Genomic DNA, 22,649 nt, shown 5'->3' on the forward strand with positions numbered 1-22,649 from the left:
TGGTCTAGCATCAATTGCTGGTTCCAAACTTCTAGTGTAGAGATATTTCCTAATTTCACTTCTGAAAGGCCTGGCTCTAATATTTTAAAATATGCCCCCTAGTCCTAGATTCCCTAACCAGCAGGAATAGTTTCTATCTACCTTATTGTTTCCCCTCAATATCTTGAAAACTTGAGTCAAATCGTCCCTTAACCTTCTAAATTCCAGGGAGAATACCCGAGCTTGTGTAATCTTCTGTCATAACTTAACCCTTGCAGACTAGGTATCATTCTTGTAATTCTGCTCTGCACACCCTCCAAAACCAATGTAGCCTTCTTAAGGTGTAATGCGTGGAGCTGCTCACAGGACTCCAGGTGTGGTCCAACCATGGTGCAGAACTTGTCAATAAAAGAAGAACCTCCTGCACAGCTCCACTGATAACGGACCCAAGATTAAGTTTCAACAAAAGCAACTGGCAGAGTTTTGGGTCAAAATGTGAGCAGAGTTCCACGAATTGTCAGACAGGGCTGTCAAGGTTTGTTAGAAATTACCTGTGTGAAAGTGGATTTTCATCACTCACTACAACGAAATCAAGTTTTGTCAGCGCCTTTGTGTAGAAAACAACTTACGACTCAAACTATCACCAACACTCCAAACATAATGTGCCATATTCAAGCAAGCAACCTCATCCGTTGCATTAATGGTCAAGTAGTACTATTAAGGCATTGCTTAAGTTGCATGTCTGAGCTCAAATTTTAAAATTTTGTACAATGCTTGCACATAAAGGGATTAAAATATTAAACCTGTATGCTGGTAGGAGTACATGGGCCACTGGTAGATCTGGAAGCAGGTACACACTAAGTAAAGTTTGGAAACCTTTGATCTGTTTGGCATTAAGTTTGGTGGAGTTTGGGAGCCAATGCAAATGCACCTAATTTGCATGGGTCCAACAGGCACCCACACCACTATTGGGTTCGCCTTAAAAGGCCAAGCAGAAATTCCTTACTAAGGTCAACACTTGGCTATTCTTTTTCCAAGGACTTACAGCAGGAGTCCAAGCCCAAGTGTCCAGGAGACAGGCAGGTACAATCAAATTGAAACAACAAATAACTTAAGGAATACATTTTAAATGCTTACAGATGCTCCTAACAATACTTGGGAGAAAGAATTGTTGTTCAGGATATTCCTTCACATATGTTATCGAATGAAGATTCCTGTCAAGCAATATTAGATCAATAAATAGGCCTGGGAAACATTTTTTGGTGCCAGTTATATCCAATTAAGGAAAAGAAATTACAATAGGTAAGCGGTAAACCATCTTTACATCACACCTAGTGGCATCATCTGGGTTATATTGTTACCAAAGGGATGATGCACAGAAAAATACTTGTCACAAGAAGGCCAAATATCTGTGTGGAAAACAAAAATGTAACAAATTCCCCCATATAATTAAAGATCCAGCCTTATGCTGCAGTTTCCATGGTGACCAATGAACATAATTAGAAATGCAGAACTGTGATAGTAAGAGCATACACCTCAACTTTCAGCATTTCATCTTAGTAAGCATTCGCTGACTAAAGTCACTCGTATCCCATTCTGCCAGACTCCAGTGGCTAAATCTACTAGAAAGGCCCCCATTTGTTCTCAGCATGCTCTCCAAACTAATGGCCTTTTTGATAATTCTCTCATAAAAACTCTCATCTACAGTATGCAGAGATAGCAATATAACCATTTGTACTGAGAGAATGTTGAGTGGGGTTGGGCGTTGGCGGCAGTGGGGTGGGGGGGGGGGGGGGGTGCAATTGTCCAGTACCTGTAACCAGCAGACTCAGGTAGTAGCAGGAAAATAGAGGAAATGGTTGCTAACAGGATGGTGGGGATGGGGAATAAATAGTGATGAAGACAATGGATAGCAGCAGAGTGGAAGGAATGGAGTAGATTGCAGAGGGAAGGGGGGGAATGGATGGCAAAAGAAGGGTGGAGTGGATAGCAGCAGCAGAAGGAAATGTTCAAGGGTGGGGAAAAAAAGGGATATTAGCTGGGAACAGTGCTTTTGGGAGGAAGTATGGATATGTTGGATGTACTTTGGAATGGGGATTGAAAGTGAGTGCCAGCATTTAAAAAAAGAGAGTAGAGAGAGAACGAGCTAGTACATGCTTAAGAGAAGGCAAAGAAAAGCAGCATGAACTCGGGAAGGAAATAGTACCAGCTTCAATGAAGGAAGAATATTACCAGCTTATTAACTGGGTTAGAGAAGGAGGTTATCAGGTTGAATTGATGAAGAAGAAGATAATATGAACTGGGAGGGTTGAAGGAGAAGACAGCATCTCTGTGAAAGGATTTGGATGGGGAGAAAAGAGCCCTGAAGGTAAAATGCCCCACGAACAGATGTAGTTGGGAGTAAATGCGGGTAAATATCGATAGAGGCAATTTTTGGAGAAGTATTAGTTTATCAAAAATCTAAATATCATTTTGCTTTGCTATTTAAAAAATTGTGAAAAGTACAAATGTATCAAAATGAAGTAAAAAAAAATGAATTACTCAGTGTTAAAAAAACCCGACGGAAATACACCAATTTTGTGCCATCAAATTCTGGATTTCCACTTCAAGTTTTCAAGTGCTTGTGTTTCTTTTCCTCCAATAGAAGTGAAGGCATGTTAATTTCTGTGGAAGGATACATACAACGCCATTTAACTATTTTCACGTATCACAGGTTTTCTTGAATTATCAGCTTCTTGAGGGTGGTGTTACCTTTTTGAAATGATTGTCCACTTTTGTTAGTTCTCTAGGTTGGCATGGGTAAGAAAGTGAGATTGCGTGCTGATGCCAAAACAACTTAGTGTCATTTGGCAGATTCGCTTGGCAGCGCTTGTGGACCGAACAAGATTAAAAGAGCTCCAAAAGGAAAGTAACTATCCCAAATTATATATAAAATGCAGGAATGGCACACCTGGCATGAAACAATTTAGCATTTCTTAAATACACAAAAACAGTTCACAACTGAATGCAACAATCAGGCCCATCTAAAATGTAGCATTATTGTCAAATTTATCCTGATGACATCAAAGGGCATTAAAACGTATTCAGAATAGAATTACAGGAAAAAAAGTAAGCAACATTACCATGGGTGACAAGACTGGATAAATGTAGAGAACAGACATATTTCTGCAATACTAAAATGGCATGCTGAAAATATTTGTTCTATTTGTCAGTAAGCAAAAATATGAGCAATATAATTAGCAGCTTCATTAGCATTATCAAGGCAACCTCATACAGGAGGTATACAAGATAGTAAATAATATGGAGAAAGTAACACTGCAAAATTAGACAGTATTAGAATTAGAGTTAGAATATTACAGCGCAGTACAGGCCCTTCGGCCCTCGATGTTGCGCCGAGCTGTGAAACCATCTGACCTACACTATTCCATTTTCATCCATGTGTCTATCCAATGTCCACTTAAATGCCCTTAAAGTTGGCGAATCTACTACTGCTGCAGGCAGGGCATTCCACGCCCTTACTACTCTCTGAGTAAAGAAACTACCTCTCACATCTGTCCTATATCTATCACCCCTCAACTTGAAGCTATGTCCCCTCGTGTTTGCCATCACCATCCGAGGAAAAAGACGCTCACTATCCACCCTATCTAACCCTCTGATTATCTTATATGTCTCTATTAAGTCACCTCTCCTCCTCCTTCTCTCCAACGAAAACAACCTCAAGTCCCTCAGCCTTTCCTCGTAAGACCTTCCCTCCATACCAGGCAACATCCTAGTAAATCTCCTCTGCACCCTTTCCATAGCTTCCACATCCTTTCTATAATGCGGTGACCAGAACTGCACGCAATACTCCAGCTGCGGTCTCACCAGAGTCTTGTACAGCTGCAGCATGACCTCGTGGCTCTGAAACTCGACCCCCCTACTAATAAAAGCTAACACACCATATGCCTTCTTGACAGCCCTATTAACCTGGTTAGCAACCTTCAGTGATTTATGCACCTGGACACCAAGATCTCTCTGCTCATCTACACTAACAAGAATCTTCCCATTAGCCCAGTAATCTGCATTCCTGTTACTCCTTCCAAAGTGTATCACCTCACACTTTTCCGCATTAAACTCCATTTGCCATCTCTCAGCCCAGCTCTGCAGCCTATCTATGTCTCTCTGTACCCTACAACATCCTTCGGCACTATCCACAACTCCACCGACCTTAGTGTCATCTGCAAATTTACTAACCCACCCTTCTACACCCTCTTCCAGGTCATTTATAAAAATGACAAACAGCAATGGCCCCAAAACAGATCCTTGCGGTACACCACTAGTAACTAAACTCCAGGATGAACATTTGCCATCAACCACCACCCTCTGTCTTCTTTCAGCTAGCCAATTTCTGATCCAAAGCTCTAAATCACCTTCAACCCCATACTTCCGTATTTTCTGCAATAGCCTACCGTGGGGAACCTTATCAAACGCCTTACTGAAATCCATATACACCACATCCACTGCTTTACCCTCATCCACCTGTTTGGTCACCTTCTCGAAAAACTCAATAAGGTTTGTGAGGCACGACCTACCCGTCACAAAACCGTGCTGACTATCTCTAATGTACTTATTCTTTTCAAGATGATTATAAATCCTGTCTCTTATAACCTTTTCCAACATTTTACCCACAACCGAAGTGAGGCTCACAGGTCTATAATTACCAGGGCTGTCTCTACTCCCCTTCTTGAACAAGGGGACAACATTTGCAATCCTCCAGTCTTCCGGCACTATTCCTGTCGACAATGACGACATAAAGATCAAGGACAAAGGCTCTGCAATCTCCTCCCTAGCTTCCCAGAGAATCCTAGGATAAATCCCATCTGGCCCAGGGGACTTATCTATTTTCACACTTTCCAAAATTGCTAACACCTCCTCCTTGTGAACCTCAATCCCATCTAGCCTCGTAGCCTGAATCTCAGTATTCTCAACAACATTTTCTTTCTCTACTGTAAATACTGACGCAAAATATTCATTTAACACTTCCCCTACCTCCTCTGATTCCACACACAACTTCCCACTACTATCCTTGATTGGCCCTAATCTAACTCTAGTCATTCTTTTATTCCTGATATACCTATAGAAAGCCTTAGGGTTTTCCCTGATCCGATCCACCAATGACTTCTCGTGTCCTCTCCTTGCTCTTCTTAGCTCTCCCTTTAGATCCTTCCTGGCTAGCTTGTAGCTCTCAAGCGCCCTAACTGAGCCTTCACGTCTCATCCTAACATATGCCTTCTTCTTCCTCTTGACAAGCGCTTCAACTTCTTTAGTAAACCACGGCTCCCTCGCTCGACAACTTCCTCCCTGCCTGACAGGTACATACTTATCAAGGACACGCAGTAGCTGCTCCTTGAATAAGCTCCACATTTCGATTGTTCCCATCCCCTGCAGTTTCCTTCCCCATCCTACGCATCCTAAATCTTGCCTAATCGCATCATAATTTCCTTTCCCCCAGTTATAATTCTTGCCCTGAGGTATATACCTGTCCCTGCCCATCGCTAAGGTAAACCTAACCGAATTGTGATCACTGTCACCAAAGTGCTCACCTACATCTAAATCTAACACCTGGCCGGGTTCATTTCCCAGTACCAAATCCAATGTGGCATCGCCCCTGGTTGGCCTGTCTACATACTGTGTCAGAAAACCCTCCTGCACACACTGGACAAAAACTGACCCATCTAAAGTACTCGAACTATAGTATTTCCAGTCGATATTTGGAAAGTTAAAGTCCCCCATAACAACTACCCTGTTACTCTCACCCCTGTCGAGAATCATCTTCGCTATCCTTTCCTCTACATCTCTGGAACTATTCGGAGGTCTATAAAAGACTCCCAACAGGGTAACCTCACCTCTCCTGTTTCTAACCTCAGCCCATACTACCTCAGTAGACGAGTCCTCAAACGTCCTTTCTGTCGCTGTAATACTCTCCTTGATTAACAATGCCACACCCCCCCCCCCCTCTTTTACCATCTTCTCTGTTCTTACTGAAACATCTAAATCCCGGAATCTGCAACATCCATTCCTGCCCCTGCTCTACCCATGTCTCCGAAATGGCCACTACATCGAGATCCCAGGTACCAACCCATGCTGCAAGCTCACCCACCTTATTCCGGATGCTCCTGGCGTTGAAATAGACACACTTTAAACCAGGTTCTTGTTTGCCAGCGCCCTCTTGCTTCCTTGTAACCATATCCCTGACCTCACTACTCTCAACATCCTGTACACTGGCACTACAATTTGGGTTCCCATTCCCCTGCTGAATTAGTTTAAACCCCCCCGAAGAGCACTAGCAAACCTCCCCCCCAGGATATTGGTACCCCTCTGGTTCAGGTGAAGACCATCCTGTTTGTAGAGGTCCCACCTACCCCAGAAAGAGCCCCAATTATCCAGGAAACCAAATCCCTCCCTCCTGCACCATCCCTGCAGCCACGTGTTCAACTCCTCTCTCTCCCTATTCCTCGCTTCGCTATCACGTGGCACGGGCAACAACCCAGAGATAACAACTCTGGTTGTTATCGCTCTAAGCTTCCACCCTAGCTCCCTAAATTTCTGTCTTAAATCCCCATCTCTCTTCCTACCTATGTCGTTGGTGCCTATGTGGACCACGACTTGGGGCTGCTCCCCCTCCCCATTAAGGATCCCAAAAACACGATCCGAGACATCACGAACCCTGGCACCTGGGAGGCAACATACCAACCGTGAGTCTCTCTCGTTCCCACAGAACCTCCTATCTGTTCCCCTAACTATGGAGTCCCCAATGACTAATATTCTGCTCCTCTTCCCCCTTCCCTTCTGAGCAACAGGGACAGACTCTGTGCCAGATACCATTGCTTACCCCTGGTAAGTCGTCCCCCGCAACAGTATCCAAAACGGTATACCTGTTGTTGAGGGAAACAGCCACAGGGGATCCCTGGACTGCCTGCTGGTTCCCTCTCCTTCCCCTGACGGTAACCCATCTACCTACTTCTTTTACCTGAGGTGTGACTACCTCCCCATAACTCCTCTCAATAACCTCCTCCGCCTCCCGAATGATCCGAAGTTCATCCAGCTCCAGCTCCAGTTCCCTAACGCAGTTCTCGAGGAGCTGGAGTTGGGTGCACTTCCCACAGATGCAGTCAGCAGGGACACTCTTGGCGACCCTTACCTCCCACATTCTGCAGGAGGAACATACAACTGCCTTAATCTCCATTCCCACTATTCCAAATTCCCAACAAATCTACTGAAAAACCAAAAAAACAAAAAGTCAAAACTTGTTAGGTTAGCAATCCAACGGACAGAACTTCCCAAATAAAAAGTTTACCTTATCAACACACCAGAGTCCTTTTTTTTTGGTTAGAGGAGGAGGGTGGGTGGGAGACACTACACGTGTAGTGTCTCGGGTACAGCCACCACACAAATATATACCTTTTTCCTTACCCAGCAGTCCCCTGGTCCTCCGAAAACAAAAGGGAATTCACTTTTAAACTTACGCTGAAATTGACTTCTCAGCTGTAAGCCCGTTCACGCACCTCCGTTGCTATCAACGCTGCAGTCACCGAAACTAAAAGCAACAGTATAAAAATTGGGCACTGGTTCAAATTGACAAAAAATAAATTTAAAAAATCGCTCAGTCTAAACCTGAAGAGCCTACAACAGTAAAAAAGTTTTAATAACTGGATAAAATTCACAACAAAATGTCCACAAATTTAGAAACGGTGACAGCAGATATAGATTCATTATCTACTCCAATTCTGCTACTTGGCTACATTTTTCCAGCTTGTGGCTCAGCCACTTTAGTCTTTAAAGGCCTGTTACCTCAAAACAGCTCAGCCTGTAAATCTCCATAAACTTTTTATTGTCCACTTGCAAGTATGGTATAATCAAATGTCCAGATTATTTCAGGTTTTGCCAGTCTGTTCTTAATTCTCAATTTGGCTTTTTTCACAGAAGAATTGTGTGCATGTATTCTGTGTACACTTTGATGTCACTTATTCATGACAAGAAATAACTTGCATTTATATAGCGCTTTACACAATCTCAGGACATCCCAAAGTGCTATACAGCCTGTCAGGAAGACCCCCACCTGCCAAGAAGGAGGCATATTAATTTTGTCATTTGAACATTAATTTTAAACTGTTGCTGGAGTGAAGTGGCACAGTGGCGTTGGGGTGGCACAGTGGTTAGCACCACAGCCTCACAGCTCCAGGGACCCGGGTTCGATTCTGGGTACTGCCTGTGCGGAGTTTGCAAGTTCTCCCTGTGAACGCGTGGGTTTTCGCCGGGTGCTCCGGTTTCCTCCCACAGCCAAAGACTTGCAGGTTAATAGGTAAATTGGCCATTGTAAATTGCCCCTAGTGTAGGTAGGTGGTAGGGAATATGGTATTGTTGCAGGGTTAGTATAAATGGGTGGTTGTTGGTCGGCACAGACTTGGTGGGCCGAAGGGCCTGTTTCAGTGCTGTATCTCTAAAAAAAAAATTACTTGTTCAAAGAGATCACCAGACATTTGGCTGGAGGACATTTGCATGCTAAAATGGTGCTTGTAGAGACAAAGCAGCTACTCTCTGGTCCAATTAACCTAAATGGATTTTGAGCACCAGACATTGAAGGTGTAAGGAAGCTCCCATTCCAGGATCTGCTAAGATGATAGAATCCACAAATGGAGAAGTGGTTAAACCAGCTGGCCACATGACTAATGTGCTGTCCAAGCTTTTTGAACTAGACACCGGACAGTTTGGAGTCAGACTGCAGATTGCAACTGAACTTGGAACAAGACTGCCTCTCTCCTGGCTGGCTCTCTCAATTTCTCACAAGCCTCCAGACCCACTGAAGTCGCTTAAACAGCGAGAAAGACGACTCCTACAATCGAAACAAACTGAAGCGTGCACTGGACCCCAACGAACAGCAAGTCTTACTGGCAACCAAAGACTCTACATTGAACTCAAAGGACCGTAACATTTTTGCCTCAAACTTTTTCCCCTTTATTCCTTCTACTGTTTTCATCTCCATCTGTGTGTGTGTTTATCGTGTATGCATGCTAGCGTGGTCGCATTGCATATTCGTAGTCGTTAACCAAATTAGAGTTTAAGATTAACAAACTTCCACCTTTCTTGTTTAAATCTAAGAAAACCTGTCTGATTTCTTTACCTTACAATTGGAAAGCAGTGAACAAGGGTTCACTGAGGGGGAGCTAAAAAACAGTGTTTCTAAAATTAAACCCTGTTACGGTTAGACCAGGCAAAGGCTGAGGGGAACCCCTCGACCCCTATCTCACCTGGTCGTAACAAGTCAATGACGTACTTTTGAAGTGTAGTCACTGTTGGAATGTAGAAACTGTAGCAGCCAATTTGCGCACAAGACCCCACAAACCGTAATGAAATAATGACCAACTAATCTGTAATTTGGATGTAGGTTAAAGGGATAAATATTGGCCAGGACACAAAGAAGAACTCTCCTGCTCTTCCTCAGAATAATGCCATGGGATAATGCACATCCACTCTAGAGGGCAGATGAGGTCTCAGGTTAATGTCTGATGCAAAGATGGCATCTCTGACAGTGTCGTCCTCCTTTCATAATGCACTGAAGTATTAACCTAGATTAAAGATCTCTGGAATGGGACTTGAACTCACAACCTTCTGATTTTTATGCTAGAATGCTACCACTGAGCCAAGGCTGATGCAGTTAAATATGAGGATTTTTCTTAAACAAGTGGAGCAGATTTCCTTTCTCCCTTTAGTTGTTGCACAGCATTGCTGAATATCTTGATGTCTGCAAACGCGACATGAAGTCCTGTGACGTTGACCACAAGTCATGGGAGTCAGTTGCCAGCATTCACCAGAGCTGGTGGGCAGCCATAAAGGCGGAGCTAAAGTGTGGCGAGTCGAAGAGACTTCGCAGTTGGCAGGAAAAAAGACAAAAGCGCAAGGGGAGAGCCAACTGTGTAACAGCCCCGACAAACAAATTTTCTGCAGCACCTGTGGAAGAGCCTGTCACTCTAGAATTGGCCTTTATAGCCACTCCAGGCGCTGCTCCACACACCACTGACCACCTCCAGGCGCTTACCCATTGTCTCTCGAGATAAGGAGGCCAAAGAAAGAAAGTCTTAATACTAATGTTCTGACACAGAGATCCTATCAGCCTTTTGAAACCTGTTACTAGCACTTCTAATTGTACACTAAAGCAAGGGAAGTAGTTAACGAATCTATATCTGTTGTCACAGTGAATTTGGAGTGGTGACCTGTTCTCCAGCTTGACTTGCTCACCACAAGCCTGGAAATTTTCCAATGGCAGTCCAAATTAGAATATGTTTGCTGTTCTCCTGATAGACTCCCCAGTACAAACAAGAATCCTATCTCAGGGGAATGGGTGCACAATGTGGCTGATGCAGGCCTTGGTCATCAGCAGCAGTGGAGGAAGACTGCAGCTGAAGAGGAAGTCCACATTTTGTTTTTAAATTACAGAGTGCGAGAGTGCATTTGAACACCTCACAAGAAGAGGTTTGCATTACTGTGTGGCTGGGATCTCTTCGACAGTAATGACAGAAAATGTGTTTTATACAATGTCACTCCATCATTAATGCACCATTTCTAGTCACATGCCCATATTTGGGCAGATGTATTCATGGCTGCCATAACTTCTGATGGAAAATCCCAGAACTAACATTAAACAGCCGATTTCCCATATCCACCCATTGCAGATTTGGCCAAAACCAGGCTTAAACGTCCACCAGTTTTCAATGCACTACTGAAGTACATGAGCGTAACAATTTGCATTTGTAGAACATCTTTAACATAGTAAAACCTGCCAAGGTGCTTCACAGAAACATAATCAGACAAAAATTGACACTGAGGATATTTGAACAGGTGACAAAATGCTTGGCCAAAGCGTTAGGGTTTTACGGAGCATCTTAAGGGAGGACAGAGGTGGAGAGAAGGAAAGTTTTAGAAAGGAAGTCAGGAACTTATGGCATAGACAGCTAAAGACACTATTGCAAATGTTGGGATAAAGAAAATGGAGGATGCACAATAGGCCAGAGTCAGCAGAAAGCCGAGTCCTTGGAGAGTTGCAGGGCTCGAGGAGGTTACAAAGATAGGACTGGGAGCCAATGAATTTTAGCAGAAATTTGAAACCTAACTGTACCAACGCAATTTCCTAATTGCGCCCAAAGCAGAAACTCTACCCCTTGATTCTAAAAACTTAAATCATGTTAAAATACACTATTGCAAGACAAAATGCCATTGCATAATTGTATATGGCTGTGCCAAAAATAACATGGGACTGTTCTCCAACCACAGTTACAAAGGCAAAAAAGCTTTGTTTACTTCCCAATTTTCTCCTCTCTCCTTTCATAAAGGTGTTAGTAAGGAACCATGTTCTAAAAGCTACAAATAGTATCTAAAAGTGGTTATTTGAGCTTGAGGAAATCAACATCAATGCAGAATCAAATCTCGTCCTCATCTAACGTCCATATACATATACTTTATTATTAATAAAAATAAAGAACACTAGCTGAAAATTCCCGTCACTAGTCCAAGGGGACTGAAGCCAACAGTAGAATGACCAGCACGCTCCCAGTCAAGATTAATTAACTCAACAAAAAGGATTGATCTTGAAAGCTTTTCTTTTACAGCTAACTAAATCACATGGTGCATTTACACACAGCTATTAGGGGAAGCCCAGATAATACCTTTTCAAAGGATCACCTTTAGGTCGAAACTAAATTGACTGTGCGATCCAAGCAAAGTTACCACCAAATTAAATTCGAATCCAATAGTTCTAAGAAAAAGGACTACTTAAAACAGCTGCTTGTTTAATCTATTGCAAATTGAAAACATATCCCAGAACAATAAAACTTGAAAGGCAAGCAGCTTGAGGCAATTGTCCTGCCATTATACTACTGTTTACTACTTTCTGAATCTTTTAAAGTATAAAGATTTAATGATCTATAAGACTTTAATGAAACAACAAGGTCAATCAGATTTAGAATATACAACAAGCAATTTGAAACACAAGGGTCAATTTTAACCAGTGCGAGACAGGAGGTAAGCCCTCATTGGGAGCTCAGCATAATTTTGATTCCTCGCTTTTTCTGAATAAAACAGGATACTTTCATGCCCAAAACTGGCTGGAATTATATCATGGCTGGTTGGTGTGAGCAAAAGTTGGGTTGGACCCAAGGGATGCACATGAACAGTCCCCAACATAACATTAATGCTAGTGAAAGGGGTTGGCAGCCATACCAATGCTGGAAGAGAGAGAGAAGGCTCTAGGACTCCTTGCAGGGTCCAGTCACTCTTACTTCTTCTAGCCCATGACGATTCCACAAAAAGTTACATTTTTAAATTCACCTTGTCCTCTTTTGCCATTATGGCTCCCACCATGAGTCAGCTGTCATCGCTGACCCTGTCTGGGCCTCGCAAATCTGGGAGGTAAAATACCATTGCAGAACTGTGATGTCATTGGATCTTAACTTGCCACTGAAAATAGGCCCCCTTCCGCCAGGTTTGGGCAGTCTTCCCATGCCTTTTCTCGATTAAGTTAAGATGGTGGGAGGATGGGAATCTGTTGGAAACACTGCATCACACTACCATCCTCTTAACCTCCTGCCTGCACTATTTCCACTGGGTGAAGGGGATTAAAATCTGCCCCATAACATCTGAAGTGTTACAGTGCAGCTACTAGTTTGAGATCATTGTCTACTTAGACAAATGCAGGGCCTTCGATGCTAGGTATATTGCTGATTCTACATCATGCTCTAGCCAAGGTATACAGATGTCTGTTCACTGAGATGTGAATGGCAATTAGATTATAAGGGCTGATTTTTTTTTTGAGGCATAATGCCCCAGGAGCACCTCAACAGGAGGTGTAGTCAACAAGAAATATGTGTAGGAACCTGTAATGCCTGGTCTCTGCTCTCCATTGAATTTCCCACAAGCTTCCTGCCTTCAGGTGGGAAAGCTTCCACAGTACTGAACCTGAAGGAGGTGCAGGTATTCAAATTAATCAGGTTTATTCCGCTTATGTCATCAGAATGAACTGATTTTCTGTTCCACTGCTAGTCATGTGATGTGTGTTAGCTGACCGCATAAAAGACAGCACTTGCAAACAGAGTTTTAAGTTTCAGTTATTGAGAAAAACTGCTTTATATCGGAGCCTGTGCATGGAGGTTGCCACAGTGCAACAGAGGGCCTGTATTGCAGTAATCAGGGAATTCATGAAAGAATCCAAAACTGACAAGGCCTCAGCTTTGAGGGGATGCACAGCAGATGGCTCTGGAGCAGCCATTCACTCCAAGGCTGTCCAGATGCTTTCAATACTGTGCATCACCTCCTCATATGCAGGATGTGGACTCCTATACACTACCGTCACCATGGCGTAGAAGCTGCTGGGCATATCACCCAATGACTGCAACAATCAAGTGCTCTGATAGCATTTTTATCCTTTGTATGCTATGCCAGAGAGCTGGGTTCACTCCCTAAAGGAGCTTGCTTCTTTTGAAGACAGGCAGCTTCCTTTTCTTCCTCCTACTCTTTCAGCTCCTGCTGTCCAATGTTCAGTAGCTCCACCTCTATGATTCCCTCATACATTCTATCTATAATTGGCCTAAGTAGATGTAATGGAACTACTGCATGCCATTTCTTGGAATTGTGAGGTGGTATCTGACTAGGTGCTTCCAGCATGCTCCATGGAGGGTCCAGTCTCCAAATGCTCTCTCAATCCAGTGAAGATAAAGAAGATAATCAAACATGTAAGCAAATTAATTATTCAATGAATGTGTATGAATGGACCTCATGATCAAAGTCATCTGCGCAGGAAGTTGCTGAAAGTTGACATTTTCAGGCACAGTGACCAAGAACTGGAAAGAAGAAAGGAAAGGGAACAAACCTTCAATGGGGACATGCCCACCTCCTTCACCATATCTAATAATCCGCTCAGGTTATGTTGCTGGAGTTCTAATGTTCTTTCCCCAAATAGAGTGACCTTCTCAATTGTAGCAGGTCATCCTCCATTAATTGTCACTTGCTTCATGTTCAATGCTATCTTCTTCTGTAAAGGCATGGAAGACTTTTATGGTTTGATACAACATCATTAGCAATGTCTTTTATCTTTGCATTCAGAAATAGTTGGCATTTTTGTGAAGTGGCACTCTTTTACTCATGCATTAGCTCCTTGCAGATAACCATAAGCAAGTTAATCCTTATTATGCATGATGTACCATCCTTACATGAATCACCATCTTTGAAAAAAAATCAATTTTAACTAGTTCATTACACTGAGCAATACGAAGCACTAGGTAATTGCTACAAGAATCTCAAATATTTTTAAACCAGTGTAAAGTTTCACACTTACGTTCCCTTTCCTGGTGAAATTAAATTTATTTCTGTATTGTTCTTAGCTCCTTGGCACAGTGCTGCCATTGTTGATGACTTCAATCATTTCTTTCCATGCCCTTCATGCCACAGCCTTCACACACTTCATCCTATATCAGAGAAACAGGGCATTCCTCCTCTGCTCGAGTTCCTGCAACAGTTGTTCAATGGTTTGGCTGTCAAAACAGGGTGCATCTGTGTGACCTGTCCTCTTTACTGGAATGTTGGTGGATGCAAGTTGCCTTTTGTTAAATAAATGCAGCCATCAAATCCTTTGTTCCTTTTAACACTGTTAACAATTATGTTCTGGCAAAATTAATTTTGAACGATGACTAAGGATATCTATCTGTAGAGTGTAGGCCTCCACCCTGCTCATCCAGGCTGAAGGGGAAGAATTTTAACTGCCAAGGGGAGGCAGGTTCGAGTGTGAGCAAAGGGGTTAAAGATCCAAAAAGTGGCATCGGATCAAGAACCAGATATGATCCCGCCCACTACCGGATTAAGCTGGGCAGGTTTGCAGGCGAGCATGTAACACCCATGGAACTGTCAGTTAAGTGATTAAAATATTCAAAGAGGCAACTAACTCAGGATTTAACACAGCATTCTAGCTGTAACAGCTTCCACATAGGTTTCCTAAGCTGTGTAGCGCCCCCCCCCCCCCCCCCCCGCCCCAGGGTCAACCAGACAAGAACACAACTGAGAGCGCTACTTCCATGAAACGGATAGGCTGGGAAGCTTTCAAATAGTGAAACTGAATAGCTGCAGCCATGCCTAGGTGAGAGGCTGGTGCTCACAGCACTTCTGAGAGCGTGCTCTTACTGCTAGACAGGTTCTTTGAAGTCAGTTCACCTTGATCTGCACTTTCCTGCTGCCAGCCTTCACCACAGCATGGGAGAAGCTTATGCGGCTCTACCTTGAACCTCTGATAAGGAACAAGGAGCAGCACCACCAGCAATACCAACAGTACCAGGAGCAACATCAGCAGCGGCACCAGCTGCCTTCTTCTCAGTCACATGCCACTCCACAGGTCAGAGGGGATGGACACAGAGATCTAGCTCAAAGGAGGAAAGACCCCTCCCCCAAACAAAGGGTCTACATGCAGAGGAGCAGCTCTCTCAACATGTGTGAGCACCAGTGCCTCAGGTTTTCACAGCAGGTCATTGCTGATATCTGCAGCCTCCTGAAATAAGACTTCCTTCCCAGTTGACCAGGAGGGCACACAATGCCAGTGATCGTCAAGGTGACGATCACTGGAGAGCCACCCTGGTTCTCTGCCTTTCCCCAGGTTGTGTATTCTCTTCTCCTGCAAGGAAGTCATGAGTGTGAGAAATGGATTGTGTGGAGGAGGAGGAGGAAAGAACATTTGTGGAGGATGACTGTGAGGCATGGGTGTGAAATGGCCCAAAGATGAGGGTGAGTGAAAGTTTTGGCTGTTCAGATGGGGATGTGAGGATGGCAGTGTCAGAAGAGAGGAAAGAGTGGAGCTGCAATGTGTGTTGGTCTGAGGAGTGTTGTGCAGAAGAATGCTGGGAAGATCAAAGTTTGGAGGTTGGCACCTGAAAGTGTTATGCCACTCACCTTTCCTGCCCTTCGTGAACCTCTTGGTGCACTGTTTCCAGGTTCGAGGGACATATGCCTGCTGCCCATATCCTCGGCTACTTCCATCCAGGCCTGCTTGGTTGTACAGACTGGCCTCTTCTTCCTACCCTTGGGAAGGATCACTACATTTCAGTCCCTCAGATCCAGCAGGAGAAACCCCAGGTAAGATTGAGACCTGGATGACTGCCTTCCCAGGTCTCCTTTCCATTTCTGTGGTTGCTGAGGCCACAGGAATCAATGTACAGGTTAGACATTCTGACCCCTGCCAAGGTCTCTTTAACTAGAAATCCTTCCTTTGATAAATTCGGTGAGTCATCCTGCCTGCCCTCTCTGATTAGTCGGGAAACCTAGACGCAGGATGTTAATACCTTGGATGAGTTACAGAGCCATGGCAAAGTCCACTTCTTACAAACCAGGTTCCCGACCCGTTACTGCCCTCCCTTCTGCGTGCAGGTCTGATATGATTCCACCCAAGATTTCCTGTTCCCTCCATAGGCTGTACCATGGCCACAAGATCCTCCAGCTCCTTTGTAGCAGCCAAAGGCCTTTAAAGCCTGTAGCAGTATTTCAATTTCCTCACTCCCTTGCCTCAGCATAATTCAGCCAGTACACTTCAAGCAGGCAGCTTGACCTTCACTGAAGACTGCAAGGAGAAGCTGTTTATGTTGTCTGATGCAACATAAATGAGATACGTGGAGTTCAGTTGATTGAAGATCTCAAACAGGTTTATTAACAGCTAACAGGTATATTCAGCACAGAGCTATCTATTTACAGGACTTGCCTCTTGATGTTACAATAGCAGCGCGAGACTGGCATGTCGGCACACGACTGTGTCCTGGTACTTGACTCATTAGCATACTAAGATCTTAAAGGGACATCACATCACACAACAAAACAGCTGGTTTAGCTCACATAATTGCCATGGATGGCAGGAACCATCAACTCAGAGTTGGTACTTACTCACAATAGTGGTCAGGAAATAGTCTGCAGGACTCGACAGCGCAAATGCAAGCAAACGTAGCATTGTTGGCTGATAATTCAGAGAGCAGACAAATCCCCTCAGCCTGCATAGTATAGCCCAAAGATTTTAATATACAGGTCATTTAGCACAATCAACTCACGTTATTCTTAAGAGAACATTTCTTTTGTTTAGTGCATCAAAATTGAAATACAAGGTGATTGTGTTATACCAAGAATATAGAGAGGATGTAGAATATCTCAACAGACATCTCTGATACAACATTGATTTTAGACGATCAGCCATGATCTTTTTTGAATGGCGGAGCAAGCCTGAAGGGCCGAATGGCCTACTCCTGCTCCTATTTTCTATGTTTCTATGATTTTCAGGAATGGGGTAATATAGACTTTAAGTTTAATGAGAGCATTTCGTGGAGATTGTGTTGTAAATAAATTTATTAATTGAAAGGCAAAAGTAGCTTACAAACCACTGGCATAGATAGTTCAGGGTTTCCAATAGTTTTGCTGTCATTTTCCTCATTTTAAACATCTAGTTTCTTCAACCCATCACCAGTTTGATCTAAAATCTATGACTGAGGCTAGATTTTCTACCCATTCACAGTAGGCACAAAATCATGCCCTAGTTTCTTTGATTCTATAACTTTTGCTATCTTACTTCATTTTTTTAAAAGTCATGCAATAAATATATTTATGGACAATATTCTTTCTTTTCTATGCAATTTAACAGTCTGCCCATCTGCAAAAAGTCTTTTCCACCTATAACTTACAAAAAAAACTTTTTGATCCACTTAAACTGTTGATGTAGGGCATGTTGTAAAAATAATTATTGGACAACCTGAAACCTTTAAATTCCCATTTTCTGTTATATTTGTTGTATTTTGACAAAATTCCATAATATAAATGATTTTATTTATTCACAGCATGTGGGTGTCATTGGCAAAGCTAGCATTTATGGCCCATCCCTAATTGCCCTTGAGAAGGTGGTAGTGAGCCATCTTCTTGACAACTGAATGGCTTGTCAGGCCATTTCAAAGGACAATTAAGAGTCAATCACAGTGCTGTGGGTATGGAGTCACATATAGGCAAGGCTGGGTAAGGACAGCAGATGTCCTTCCTCAGAGTGGCCCCGCCGCCGTTCGGCAAAAAAACGAATCTGCATATGTTAATACATTTTAATGAGTGCATAATAACCGACCTTTTAACGACGGCCATCCCACGCCAATATTCCAGCCGGTGGCCAGAAGTCCCACGCCTTCAGATCTCCATTCAGAGATCCAAGGTGCAACACTGGTGGGGGGGGGGGGGGGCGGCGGGTGAGGAGTGAAACTTTCAGGATGGGGTAAGTGGGGAAAACTACTTCTATTGGCTGAGGGGATGGTGGGAAGAGGTTGAAGGGCAAATTTAACAAAAAGCTTGGGGAGCAAAGTTGGTGATGGGAAGAAAAGTTTTCTCCATGTGTAAAAGACATTAAATGGTCATTGGGGGGGAATGAGAGAGGTTTCAATCTATTATTAAAGTTATAACTTTGCATTTTCACTCCATGTAATTTAAAAAATTAAAATTGCCAGTAAGTACTTGAAGCCCTTTAAAAATGGTGCCAGATGCCATTGCCAGGGATGGAGTGGTTGCCCGCCCCCTCAATGTCATTGGGGGCAGTCGTTCCACCCTCTCCATGTAAATGAGCCGCCGCGCAAAATATCGCGGTGGCTCAGAAGTGCACAAGTTGCGCGTGCACCACACCTTTTGAGATCAGGGGCGAGCTTTCAAAATTCAGCCCTTGAACTCATGTTTCCAGATCATTAATCCAGGCCTCTGGATTACTAATCCCATAAAATACCCACTTTGCTACCATTCACAATGACTACAAGGTACAAACACTAGATGAACTCTGGACTGGTGATATGGGCTTACTGCTCATGGTAAATAATTACATAATTACATTTGCAGCAGCAACTATTTTCTACTCTTGGCCACAACCCAGTGCTTGAAATATTTAAATTTAGCTGAGATATTCAGATAATTTAATGCTCGCACTAAAGCTTGCTGCTAGTGAAGAAAAAAAAAGCATATCCAATTCAGCACAAGTTGGTGGTTACACATTTAATTTTTCTTTGCAAAAGACATGATGAGTGCAGCATGATTAAAGTGGAAACACATGGATTTCCGTCCCACTCAAAACAAGACTGTAGAAAACACTAAGTTCTGCTTTTATGAAAAAAAAAGGAGCATACAACTTTAATTGCATGGTTGCACCTAAGTTACCATAACCTCGTCACATAAATAATATGTCATTACCACTCATGACAGCTCCACTGAGAAAATGGTTTTACCCACAGTTGCCAGGTAAAGCTTTGCCACCCAATAGAAAATCCAGGCCAAAGAAACGTGCTTTGCAAATTACTTTGTAAAAAACACATACAAAAGGGGCGTATTAACACCCCCACCACTCTTGCCTGACAAGAACCACGTGAGCAGATTGAGGAGTTTCATGCCAAGTCTCACCATCTTACATTAGGTCAGGCATAGGAGGCCCATTCACACTGGAGAAGTCAATGGAAATAAAGCTGGGAGATGTAAAAATGGGCTGCCAGTTCACTATTACCCATTTTACACTATTGCACAAAGTCAAAATCTACCCCCAGTTCTGAAACTTTGATGTCAAGTTAAACTATTATAACCTGTCTAAAATATATTATTCAAGCAAATTGCTCTACAACCATTATGTAAAACTAGACATTGTGAAATTAAAAGGAATTAAAAAGCTACTTCTTTTTAAAAAAAAAGCTTCAAAATATTTTAAAAGGGGAATCATAGTTTTTTCCATTTGTTTTGATATTTTGATCTTGCATAGCAATACATGAATCACGTCAGATGCAAAAACAAACCTCTCGCGAAAGCAACTAACCGCATTATACTTTATGGCTATTCTAATTTCTCCCTAATTTATGACATGCTATTGTTAACAATTTAACCCCTAAGAAACCACCTGTCTTATGTTGCTTAGCAACTGATGCCCCCAAAAAGACTATTTTGTGTAGTTCCATCATGTATTAAATTCAGGTGAATGCAACCACCTTAGTACACATTACAAAATAAAGCTTTTAAATTCAAAACAGTTTGAAAAAAATCTCCCCACATAATGTTATATTTATATAACTAGGATACCACATTTTGCTTTTTTGAAGATCTTCAAATGTAAAAATAATTTATGAATTAAATTATGCTAAAGTTGACCAGTTAATTGCCAGTTGGTGATGTCCAAATAAAACATGCACTTGATTGAGGCACAGATTCCAAAGTGCCTTCCACCTGTTGGAATTTTTGATGGAAACACAACATACGATGCAGTATCTTGGTTGAGGCCAAAGCTTCAACTGACCAGCTTCTAATGCTCAGCATACTTTGATGTTAGATAATCTACTGCTACATTTCAAACTGAGAGACTCTAATCAAATTTATACTAGATAAATCTTTTCTAAAATGTTTGTATTTGCTTGGATTGAAATACTGAATCAGTAATTTTGCAAACTGGTTTTTCATCTTGAAATTTTAGAAATTCAAATCCAAGCATAAAAGGATCTTGCAAAAATAGTTATGCATTTTTCAGGCTAACAATTTTATACCTACTCTATAAACACTACAGGAAGAAGAAAAATACATTTAATGCATTTGTGGCCTCAGAGTTCTTGAGTTTCAATTTAGATTACACAATGGAGAAAAATGTTAATACACAAGTTGTAAGCAACATAAGACAGCAGTTTAATTACTTGTATATGAGGTATAGATACAACTGCATCATATGCTCAACTATCAATTGAAGGACTGAACTAGACTAGATAATTTTATCTGCTCACTCATAGCAGCACCCTCTCCCAAGTTAAATCTGATTATACATAAGTGTAAAAATAGATAAATTTCAATTAAATTATTTCAGATGTGTAACTGATAACACTGTGCAATTAGCAATGATAAAGGCATTGGGACTTTACAAGTATAATTAAACTAACATTCTTCTTCAGGGTTTTAGCTAGATATTTTCAGATCAATTCATTTGACAGCAAGTGTGTAACTAAATACATGAATTCTGCAACATTTTTGTTAAGAAAATATTACGATTTCCATTTACCTTGCACTTATAACTAATGTTGCCTTAAATAAATGAATAAAGCTTAACTTGATGAAGCTATATGTTTACTGTATTTATAATTTATGTATATTTGCTCCATCACCCTCCAGTTTAAAAGTATTAGTGCAATGATCAGTTGAAATATAAAAAAGGTTTAGATATATTAAATTGCAAAAAATGCTTATGTAAAAAATGTTTTTCCTTACCCAACTTGTGACTTATTTTTTCAGTGTTGAATGTGGCATCCTGATGTTTATCAAATCCACTCTTCTTCATCCCAATGTTTGTAATATTTCTGTATAATCCAACTGGTCTTGGTTTAGGCTTGCTAACATATACAGTACTTACACTAGTACACTGAAAATCAGCTTTTAAACCTAACCACACGCCTTCTGGCTAGAATGCTTCACCATTGAGTGAATTCAGTACTTAACATAACAGGATGTGCATCTCACAGCTCATCAGCCAATTAAAATGTGTCTGTCTCTGCCTCTCCACAATGCTCTCAGAATGTGTGATGATTTTCATTGAATCTATCAGTTTCATTTGTCAGTGCTACAAGTTGAAATATAATCAATTACTACTATTTCACTTTTATGTTTTAGATGGGGAATTTACAAAAGTTAAAATGCTCTTAAGTAAAATGTTTCATGTTTTTGTCATTGTTCTTAAATGGCAATGAAAAGAGAGAGGGTTGACATCCTTTTTTGTTGATTTCTGCAGCATTCAGTCTTCTTAAATCCACCATAAAATCCATTATGCAATTTATTGCAACTTCTGCTGAGCATTACTCTGTAAAATTACAACATTGAGTAGAAAACCCCAAGGATGCTCAAACATGCTTGTACGTAAATATCAGTAGGCATCTCAAGTTCTACTGAATCTTAAGGATTTTTTGCACAATGCCCTGCATGCAAAGTAAAGTAACCTAGATTACTCTTTAAAAAAAATCTTTCACTGTAAACAACCTTGTATGCATTTCGCAAATCTCTCTCTCAATATTCTAGGCACATTGGGCAAGATTTTCCAGCCCCACTGAGGACAGGAACGGAGATGGACAGGACCCAAAAATACCTGACCTCATTCTGGCGTTGGCCGTTTTAGCCGAGGCAAGTTTGGGGCCCACAGTGCTGCCTGTCCCCACGAGGCGGGCAGCGAATTAGGCTCATTAAGAGCCTTGTTAAGGATAGGCAATTGAGACCAAGTGGGAGTTTCCCAAACCAACAGGGGACAGTTCAATTGCCTGGAGGCAGCAGCAGGCCGAGGTGTCAGCACTCCATGCATGCTTACAAGCCTCCCTGCCTGCCTGGGTGTTTGTGTAGCCAAAGGCTGCCCTATATAGGGATTCCTTCCCCAAACCCCTACACAGTGGTGGCCTGGCTGCTATTTCTATTTTTAAATTAAAGTTTTAAAAAGTTGCTGAGAAGGCACCTTCATGTTGAAGCACCCTCTGAGTTACTAGCCTGCTGCTCCTCTGAAGTTGGAAGGCCTCTGATTGACCCTCCAGCATTGAGAGCCTGCCTGCTAATCTTAATTGGAAAGGGAACCTGTCTCCAGGCCAATTAAGAGGGCGCCCCAGTCAAAA

General features: G+C 42.2%; 1 protein-coding gene across 6 annotated transcripts in view; it reads right to left on the reverse strand.

Annotated features, from left to right (window-relative positions):
• pde1a (phosphodiesterase 1A, calmodulin-dependent) overlaps positions 1–21,444 on the reverse strand; it is a 615,382-nt gene extending 593,938 nt beyond the window's left edge. For 2 of the 6 annotated variants that reach the window (XR_010975386.1, XM_068035558.1), the window contains exon 1: positions 21,271–21,434. Coding sequence is in view for 5 of the 6 variants with exons in the window: in XM_068035558.1 (XP_067891659.1) it covers positions 21,271–21,340 (70 nt within the window). In the remaining variant the exon portion in view is untranslated. Of the gene's footprint in view, positions 1–21,270 lie in introns of all 6 variants that reach the window. The other 4 variants (XM_068035560.1, XM_068035562.1, XM_068035559.1 and 1 more) reach the window with 3 other exon arrangements.
• Between the last annotated feature and the right edge of the window lie 1,205 nt (positions 21,445–22,649).

This window comes from Heterodontus francisci, chromosome 7, assembly GCF_036365525.1.
Source record: "Heterodontus francisci isolate sHetFra1 chromosome 7, sHetFra1.hap1, whole genome shotgun sequence".
In the NCBI taxonomy this organism is placed as follows: Eukaryota; Metazoa; Chordata; class Chondrichthyes; order Heterodontiformes; family Heterodontidae; genus Heterodontus; species Heterodontus francisci.